The sequence below is a fragment of the Peromyscus eremicus genome, unplaced genomic scaffold (assembly GCF_949786415.1).
Source record: "Peromyscus eremicus unplaced genomic scaffold, PerEre_H2_v1 PerEre#2#unplaced_192, whole genome shotgun sequence".
Taxonomy (NCBI): domain Eukaryota; kingdom Metazoa; phylum Chordata; class Mammalia; order Rodentia; family Cricetidae; genus Peromyscus; species Peromyscus eremicus.
In genome coordinates, this window is record NW_026734429.1 from 92,489 (window position 1) to 103,141 (window position 10,653).

General features: G+C 36.1%; 1 protein-coding gene across 1 annotated transcript; it reads right to left on the reverse strand.

Moving 5' to 3' along the window:
* Positions 1-5,006: 5,006 nt before the first annotated feature.
* On the reverse strand, positions 5,007-7,315 carry LOC131901666 (zinc finger protein 120-like). Its single transcript, XM_059252778.1, has 3 exons — positions 6,920-7,315; positions 6,660-6,720; positions 5,007-5,559 (listed from the first exon to the last, which is right to left on the reverse strand). The coding sequence occupies exons 1-3, from the start codon at positions 6,951-6,953 to the stop codon at positions 5,229-5,231; spliced, it is 426 nt and encodes a 141-aa protein (XP_059108761.1). The 5' UTR covers positions 6,954-7,315; the 3' UTR covers positions 5,007-5,228.
* Between the last annotated feature and the right edge of the window lie 3,338 nt (positions 7,316-10,653).

A 10,653-nucleotide genomic window follows, 5' to 3' on the forward strand; every position in this document is an offset into this window, starting at 1 on the left:
GACAGGATGTATCCAAACAGGCTGCCCTGGAATTAACTATGGGGACCAAAGTGGCCTCAAACTCTCAGAGATTGGCCCTGCATATTCTGCCAAGGGCTGGAATTATATTCGTGCACCTCTAAGTTCAGAAATATGGGTTTCTAAGTGACCTACAATGGAATCAGAAAATGAAAGGATAATACAATATTTAAAAAGAAACCATGTTTTAAAGAACAGAATTATTTCTTGAAATTCTATAATTTAACTGATAAAATCATTTTATATATTCTCAATAATTGGGTTATTTTCTTTGCTGGTATTTTCAACCACTTGAAAAGATTGTACTGCATTTGTGTCTACACCTGTGCCAGGAAGTGTATATAGCACTGAGAGGACAACTTAGATTTGTCTTTTATCTACTTCCTCTATGTGAGATCTAGTGGTGAACCTTACGGATTCATTTAGTTGCAAATGACCTCAGTGGCACTTATACACGTCTAAAAATATTTTATATATTTGCTGATATAGGAGTGTGCGTATGTCAATGCCCAAGTGTAGAAATAAAAAAAATTGTAGGAATAGTATGGATCACCCAGAGATAGAACTCAGGTCCTCAGGCTTAGCAGAAACAACTTTAGAGAATGAGGCAATTCTCTGGCATTCAATTGTGGTTCTGAGACAATGTTATAAACAAATGCTTAGCCCCCATAATCAATTTTGAAAAATATATGATTTTATAAATATTTTAATATGCAAAGAAAATTTATTATTCAATTTGTCCTTTGTTCTTATATTCTACTATGAAATTAACTTTACAATCTGAAAATAAGACAATAATTTAATGTTGTAGTATTTCTACAAATCTTATTTGAGCACCTGTGAGATGGCTCATTGGTAGTCTTTGTGTGCAAAGCTGGTAACCAGACGATGACCACCCTATTAAGAGAACCACAAAGCTATCTTCTGGTCCTCACATATCTGCCATGAGCCTACAATCCATAATCATATCACATGCCTCATAAGTTTTTCTTACAAGAGAAATCTTAGTGATATTACATTACCTAGCATCTCTGGATAATTCTCTTGGAAGGAAGTACTTCAAGATGAAATCCAAATATTTAACTCATGTGGATGAGACAAGAATGGAACATCAAATTATATATATATATAACATAGCAAGCTATGTTAGGAGGTGCATGGTGGATTGCTGATTATCCTACTTTATTACAATTTTATCAGATAAATGAAAATACTGCTTTGAATACACACATTAGTTATTTCATGTTTCTTATATTATCTTTCATTAAGCATTATAACGTTAACATTGTTAAATTTGGTTGAAAAAAGTACACATGATGGGAGTAAATCATCTACCTTTGGACTTGTGCTAAGGAGGTGGCTACATGAGGATCATGAGTTCAAATGTATCACTGAATCATTGCTAACATCCAGGTCAAAAAGAATTATAAGCACATATCTAAAGGGAATTAGTGAAAATATGAAAAACAAAGCCAGTATAAGAAATCCACCACCATTTTACAGACAACCTTACTTGAAAAGTATAATCACACACTGCCTGATATTTAAGTAAACAGTGGACCACTTAGTTGATGGGTATAACATTCTATACATTACAGCAGAAAAATACCTATAACTAAGAAAAGTACAATAGAAAATGAACAAAAGGCATAGGAGAAATATAAAGACAACAAAATGAACATCACTAAATGTATTTGTCACACATATTGCACACTTAATATCTACCTCAAAAGTTTCAAGATAGAAATCACAATGCAGTGATCTCCTATTAGTCCTAAGTGAACATGGTAAGTAATTTACTTCCTTCAAGTGTGTGAAGAAAAATAAATGAAACATGATTTCTTTTTCTTGAAGCTGAAGACAACTGTGATGTCTAAAGTCTTTACCAAATTGTTTACATGAATAGGGTTTTTCTCTTGTATGAGTTTGTCCTCATTACCACATTCAAAATGATATAAATAGACTTTAAAAATTTACAGCACTAGAGATATGACTGGGCGGTTAAGAAATGTACATTCCCAGGACCAAGGTCTGATTTTTGACAACTTCCTGTCATTCATCTCCAAGTTCCAATGGTCTAACATTTTCAGCAACCAGATTGCATGATCACATAGCCACACAAACACAGCGACATCACGTAATTACAGGTACAACAACTGTTTAAAGAAACAATTTTACACAAAGGTTTTTCTTCTTTTAAGCATTAATTACTGTAACAGATGTTGAGACATCTAACTGCTTTCAAAATTTTTCTTCATCATGGATTGTTTCATGTAACAGAAAACTAGCATGTAGGCTTGAAGCCAGGGTAATCAATCCTTCTAAGTTGGTGGTATCCTTTTGGAATTTTTAGGAAATGCTGCCCTGTTGGAGTAAATATGTGACTGAAGGGAAGGCTTTAAGAAATTATATCCAAACACCATTTCCCGGTCCCATTCTCTGCTTCAGGCTGCAATTTAAAGATGTGAGTTCAGCCGGGCGGTGGTGGCGCACGCCTTTAATCCCAGCACTTGGGAGGTAAAGGCAGGCAGATCTCTGTGAGTTTGAGGCCAGCCTGGTCTCCAAAGCAAGTTCCAGGAAAGGCGCAAAGCTACACAGAGAAACCCTGTCTCGAAAAACCAAAAAAAAAAAAAAAAATGTGAGTTCATAGCCTCCTGCTTTAGCTGCTATGTCTCACACTTATTGTCATGCCACTTTTATGCTGATATTATATCCCTCTGGAACCAAGGGCCAAATTATACTCATTTATAAGTTGATCTGGACATTATATCTCAACAGAAAAGGAAATAATACAGATACATAAAATTTTATACCTGAGTTAGATATTTCATGTAATTTAAGAGAAGTACAAAATCTAATACTGTTACATTACCATTTAAATCAGTAGCGTAAGTTCCAAAATTACACAAAGAAACTTTGTAATGACAAATCAAAAAAAATAAATAAATAAACAATTGTGCAAGTTTTTACAGTTCTGGAGGGAAAGATACCCTAACTGTCAAAAGTCAGCCTTTACCTAGAGCTATGAAGGGAAGATATTCTGGATGCCTATTGCTGTGAGGGAAAAGGTAACCCGAATATTGAGAAGTCAGGCTACACCTGATGCTGTGCTTCACTGGGAAACAGTCTCCCTGCAAAAGGTATTAATCCTGCTCCTCTCCAAAAGTGAACCCTTACAGTTGGACTCTGCTCTGCACTGCTAAGAGAGTTTCCCAAGAGAGATGTCCACTGCTGCTGTCTTCCACTCCCCTGAGGATGTTTCTCAGCATAGCTGTCAATTCATTTTCTGTTCTGCTCTATTAGAGTGTGTAGATGTCCATTTCTTCTCATCTAGAGCTCTAATTCTTACTTCTATGCTTCACTCAAGAAAGGGGTGAAATGCTGCAGAAATGTAGCAGTCTCTGGTAAAAAGTTGTTATTTCTTCTCTGACCTTTTCAGGAAGTTTGCCAGCAAAAGGGTCTGTTGCTTCTCTAATCCAATTTTATAGTCAGATTCTCATCTACTCCAGTGAAAAGTCTTTATCTAAAATGCATTCAAGATATATATTTGGTAAGAAGGAATCTAGGAGTGTTACAGAATCTCCCAGGGAGAAAAAACGCAGTTGCCAAAGGAACAGGCCCAGGGCTTGAAAAAGCTGAAATATTGGGTGGATTTCATGCTCAAGAATTGGTTGATTTCATGCTCAGGGAATCTTTGGATTTCTGCTTAGGTGGTCAAAGTTAGAGTGTGTTTCTTTGGCTCTGGTTTCAGGTCCAAAATGTGTTTGTTTTATTGCCCTCTTTTAAAATTTTGATTCTCGTTTCAGGATCAGGGTGTTTCTATAACTGGTTCTGTATTCAGGAACAAAGTGTGTTTCTTTGACTCTGGTTTCAGTGTCAGGATGTTTTTCACTCTGATTTCAGGGCCAAAGGATGTTTCCTTCCCTGGCCCTATGTTCAGGGTCAATGTTTGTTTATGTGGCTCTCTCATTTACCCTATACAAAAGGTTCATAAATGCATAAATGTTTTTTTCCATGAATGTGTTGCTAAAAACAGTATAAAAGCAGACACCTAATGCTTCACCAATTTTGACACTGTCAAATACTTTTCTATTGAAGACATACTCTTCTGTAACTGATTATGTGCATGTTGCCTAAAGATCTTACCAAACACTTTATAATCAGATGGCCACCCTAACTTTTTCATATAGTTGCATATTGAAGACAATTGAGTTGTGCAGAGGCTCTACACACTGATTACATTCATATAGTTTCTCTACAGTATGTGTTCTTTTATATATTTGAAGATGTACTGGCATGCCAAGGCTTTACCACAGTGATTACATTCATAGGGTTTCTCTCCAGTATGTGTTCTTTTATGCCTTTGAAGAGTACTATTATGTGTAAAGGCTGTACCACACTGATTACATTCATAGAGTTTCTCTCCAGTATGTGTTCTTTTATGCATTTGAAGATTACTATGACATGCAAAGGCTTTACTACAGTGATTACATTCATAGGGTTTCTCTCCAGTATGTGTTCTTTTATGCCTGTGAAGAGTACTATGATATGCAAAGGCTTTACCACACTGACTACATTCATAGGGTTTCTCTCCAGTATGTCTTTTTTTATGCCTTTGAAGATTATTGTGACTTAGAAAGGCTTTACCACAGTGATTACATTCATAGGGTTTCTGTCCAGTATGTGTTCTTGTATGTATTTGAAGACGATTGTGACATACAAAGGCTTTACTACACTGATTACATTCATAGGGTTTCTCTCCAGTATGTGTTCTTTTATGCATTTGAAGATTACTATGACATGCAAAGGCTTTATCACACTGATTACATTCATAGGGTTTCTCTCCAGTATGTATCCTTTTATGTCTATTAAGATTGTTATGACTTGCAAAGGCTTTACCACACTGATTACACTCATATGGTTTCTCTCCAGTATGTGTTCTTTTATGCATTCGAAGACTGTTTTGAAATGAAAAGGCTTTACCACATTCTTTACATTCATAGGGTTTCTCTCCAGAGTGGGTTCTTGTATGCCTTTGAAGATAACTGAATTGTGCACAAACTTTACCACACAAATTAAATTGATAGGATTTCTTTCCAGTATGTGTTCTTTTATGCATTTGAAGACTACTGTGCCATGTAAAGGCTCTAACACAATGGTTACATTCATAGAGTTTCTCTCCAGAATGGGTTCTTGTAGGTCTTTGAAGACTACTCAATTGTAGTCTTCAAAGACCTTACCACACAGATTACATTCATAGGGTTTCTCTCCAGTATGTGTTCTTTTATGCGTTTGAAGACTATATTGACATGAAAAGGCTTTACCACACTGATTAACTTTGCAGGTTTCTCTCTGGTATGTTTTGTTTTAGGTTCTTGAAGACGGCTTTGAAATTCAAAGGCTTTACCACATTGGTTATATTCATAGGGTTTCTCTCCAGTATGCACATTTTCATATATTTGAAGAGTACTGGGATATGCAAGATCTTTAACCCATTGAGTGTATATAATATGTTTCCTTCCAGTTTGATTTTGTTCATGACTGCAAAAATAATGGGACATATAAAAGCACTATCACATTTAATACACTGTTTAATCTTTATATGTGTATGAATTAATTTTACAATTTGGCTCAATGGTAAAGAAGAACCAGATCTTAAGGTTTTATCCTTGTTTACCCTCATGTTATTCCACTTTATTAAGAATAGGTGTACATCTGTGAAGACACTTGTGATTGTAAGATCCTTTATTACATGGTTCACATATACAGAACATTTTTATAGATGAGATTATTCATATATTTGAAGAGAACTGGAAAATGTCAGAGCTTTAATATCTGCAATGCATTAATAAATTTTCCTATACAGTAAGTCATTGTTCACTTACTAAATGAACTAGGACAAAAAGAAAAAATTTCAAGTCCTAGTACTGATAGAAATTTTCTGCACAGTGATTTTGTTGATGCATCAAAAATATACCTAGAAAACTTATTATTTGTATACTTGAATCAAATTCAATAAGCATATTAAATATGAGGACTGCTATATATCTTCTAATGCTTCTGAGAAACAAGTATGTTATGTCTTTCCATATTCCTATTCTCATATGACTTGTATCCAGAGAGACATATGACATATCTAGTAAAGGAAGCTTAACCAATAAAAGTTTTTTAACATTTAATTCACAGTTTGACTTTCTGTACTCATGGACTTGTGTTATATAGATTAAGGTTTCTTCAAAATAACTGCCATTTGACTCTTGACTCTAACTGTGCCCTCTGTTAGCAGCACAGTCACAACAAGTATACAAAGTACACTGCCATTACTATTCACTATTTGCTTATTAGAAAAATTAAAAATATAATTATCACCTCTTCACTATGTATACTTTTGTAATATGAGTAGGATAAAATGAATTAATTGGCAGTTCTATAACATATTTCCCATGGTGCTGTGATTCAAATGGTAATATCTGGTAAGTCACTGTTCCCTTGTCTTTCTTTAAAAGAATGCTTTGCAAATTTAACAATCATTGATGTACTTTAATCTGTGTTATTTACACTGTTGCTTTTGTTCAAAACTTCCAGGACACATTTTAATTTCTTCAGAGGCACATTTGTATCAACTAGCACAAGAAAATTACCTTTCATCTCCTCTAGAACTTTGAGGATGCTCTTCAGTATTATGGTTTTCCCAATTGTATCCTAAAACATAGTACCATAAAATATATGTTATTTTCCTTAAAACTGTCCAAAATTTATGTTACTATCTTCAGTGAATCTTAGAATATGACTAATTTATTCATCTAATTTTATTTCTCAATCAAATGACAGAGCAGCATTCAAAACCTAAGGATAGTTGTCCTCTTATTTTAAAATGTGAAGGAAAAATACACTATCTTACCTATAATAGTGAGATTCCTATAGGTCTCAATCATCACCTCTTTGTAGAGATTCTTCTGGGAAGGATCCAGTAAAGTCCACTCTTCCCAAGTGAAGTCAACATGCACATCATCATACGTCACTGCATTCTAAAATATCCCATGCATGTGTACAAGAGAAAACATAATACTGACAACATTGTAAATATATACTTCTTTGAGAGTAGAGTCAAATAATTCTGATGCTCCTCACACTTATTTCATGACATACAAATTTTAATGTAATCAACAAGTCACTTGAGAAAGAAACTGAATAGGAGGATCACTTCTGTCATTTCTGTACACTTTGAATAGAATAACACCTTGCATTAGATATGCTTATTGACAAAGATAGAGAGACAAATAAACAGATCAACAATACAGAGTACATGTGAGAGAAATTGTATGAACAATTACTAACTATAGAGAAAAAAAGTAAGATGGATAAACTGGGTCTTTTGGGTCATGCCTTTAACTGTAGGACTCAGAAGAGAAATGCAGTTATGTATATCTGCCTCTGAGTTGAATCCAAGCCTAGTGTATGCAATCAAGTCTAGGAAAGCCAATAGTACAGGTTAAGACTCTGTCTACCAAGCAAAAGTCAGTAGAAAAAAAAGAAAAAAACTAAGAAGTTTTTACTGAAGTTCCTACAAAGTGTTATGCATTTACTTTAGTTCTGTAGTCGTCAAGAATCCTGAAGTGGCCCAATTCAAACAAAGCATAAATATGAATTTACTAAAAGGTACTGCATATTTAAATAGTTATAAAAGGAATGATGAAAGCATTAGCCATATAAATGTTGACCATAAATAATCAACACATGGCAAGAGAGATGGAAAGCTAGTAAAAAGCTCTTGCTGGTGTTGGATAGAGGTGGGCTCAATTGCCAGTACTTATATGAGGGAACACAACTATCCATTATTCCAAGTTCAGGGTTACTGAGACTATCTTTTGATCACTATGAGGACCTGGTACCCACATGATGCAAATCCATGCATTCAGATAAAATACTCATATTCATTTAAAAATTCAAAATAAATGTAACAGGCAGGAGAAAGTTCATGTACCTGCAATGCAATGGTTCACATGGCTCAATCAATATTAATATCATGAATACATGCCAAATAGAGAAATGGAATGGCAAGCTGTGCCAAATTTTAAAATTCAAGATATGTGTGAAGCTCAGTACAACAGCATATGCTTGACACGTACAAAAACCTACATCCCAGGACCATCACCCAATAATATAAGAACAAAACAGCAAGGAATGTTCACCCACTTTAATCCATGGAATTGGGAGCCAGAATCAGGAGGATTTCTGAGTTCCAGGCCAGCCTGGTATATAGACCTCTTTTCAGGCCACGAAGCACTACACTGACAAAACTTGTATTCAAAAATAACCAACATAATTAAAAGACCAGGTTAACAAACTCCCTTAGCACTGAATAGCAATTGCTTCTACTCTATCTTCTGTGATTTAAAGATATATTCTCTAATGGGGAAGGCATGACAATATCAGGAAGCTGGCTGTTTAGTTTCAACCACAACTCAGTATAGACAAAGAACAGGAAATCTGTTGAGGCTATAGAGATGCACATCACTCTCCTAGTGAGGAGTTTGCTCCCAAAAGGCTCCTCCTACTAAAGAAGCAATCAAAAGAAAGTCACCAAGGAGAGACACATGTTCCCATATATAATTGTGTCTAAGAGGTTGCTGCAAGCCGCAGGAATATATCATAAGAACTCAGCTGGTTAAAGCAAAGTCACTACCTGGAGGAATCAGGGAATTTCTCCAGAGGAAGCCAAATCCCAAGGAGTTTTTGGTGTTACTTGGCTTGTTATATATCAGCTGTATTCTATTATGAAAATCATGTGTGCCTTCATAGTTTTCCCAATTGACTTTTCCCTAAGAAGAGCTAACAGTATGGAGTGATCACTCTCTGGACATACACATTCCAGGTATTTGGAGAACAGCCTCAGGAAAGACTTTCTCTGGAATCAGATATCACCCTTGGCCCCTTTCAAAAACTGGCAGTAATTACAATCCACATGAAAGTCTCCTGATTTAAGGTAAATTCCACAAGGAGACACCACCAAGGTCAGGTGGACATTAAGTAATAGCTTTACACAATTCAGCTTGGACCCACCTTCTTATGACCTTACTAACTTTATAGACCTTTAACTCCTTACCTAACCACTTCTAGGAATATTTAGATAACCCTCTGCACTGAGAGCTATGCTCAGCCAGAACCTCACTTCAAGCCTCCCTGTAATTATCATCATTGGCAGCATCCGGCCAGGTCCATCCCCAGATGGAAGAAAGTACTTATCAGAGATACCTCTGTACTCTCTAAGAACAGACTTAAGCATCCAGACTACCTGTTTGAGAAGGCCTGGCAGATGTGCCAATTAAGCTTTACTTCCTCCTTTCCCAAATCTTGCCTCTGGTTCCAGATCTCCCTTTATCACCAGAGGCATCTAGCTGTACACAGGTTGGCTAGCGACTTAGTACACTTTCCCCTACCCTGCAGAAAAAAATGGCAGATAGCTTAGACAGATAAGAGCCAAAGGAAAAAAGAAGAGAGTTTTATTTTCTCTCATTGACCTAGCAACTTATAGATTCTTAATATTTTCTACCAATCACATTTAAGATTATAGTTGAGCACATAAGATCTCTCTTCTTAGATATTACCTGAATTCAGCCTTTAGTTAATTCATTTCCCCATTGGTCACTTCCTTTAGGGGTTGCAAATGATAATTAACAGTTATTGCCTCTCAATGTGATTCTTATCACCCCTCCATTTGACCCTGGAAGACTGGCTTTATAGACCAGGACTTCCAGGGCAAAGAAGAGAGAGAAGAGGAAAGAGAATGGAAGAACTAGATGAGTAAGAACTTGAGAGGAACAAACTGAGATGGGGAAGAAGTAAATTGAAGGGCTAGAAGAGAGTACTAGAGGAACGAGATGGAAGATGAGGAAGAGCCAGATGATGAAGAAGAAGATGGGGAAGAACAAGATGAGGAGAGAGAAGGAGATGGGAGAGGAGATGATATGGGAAGGAACAAGATGGATGAGAACCTAGAAGGGGCAGAACTAGATGAAGGAATTAAGATAGAACCTAGAGGGGACCGCAGACAAGTGTAGAGAGATATCAGGCTAGAAATGAACTAAATATGAGAGCAGACTATAAGCTTATAACTGACACAGAATAATAATGTATATGGACTAAGGAGTTTCATGTACATAGATTCATTTCTTCTCATCAAAGATTATTTATCAGCTGGTTGTAGATTATTCCCGGACCCTGGGAGGGGACTATCAAGGGGGTGGATCCCTTTAGTCCCTGTTAAGAGGTTTTTCATTCAATAAACTATGTTCTAAACCAGGTACCTATAAGCTCATGATCATCTATGAATCTGGTTCCAGATCTCCCTTTAACTATCACCAGAGGCATCTAGCTGTACACGGGTTGCCTAGCAACTGAGCACACTTTCCCCCACCCTGCAGAAAAATGGCAGATAGCTTGGACAGATAAAAGCCACAGCACTGAATAGCAATTTCTTCTACTCTATCTTATGGGATTTAGAGATAGAGTCTCTAATGGTGGTGAAGATATGACAATACAAAGAATCTGCCTGATTATTTTCAACCACAACTCAGTATACACAAAGGAAATCAGTTGAGGCTATAGAGATGCATATCACACACCTAGTGAGGA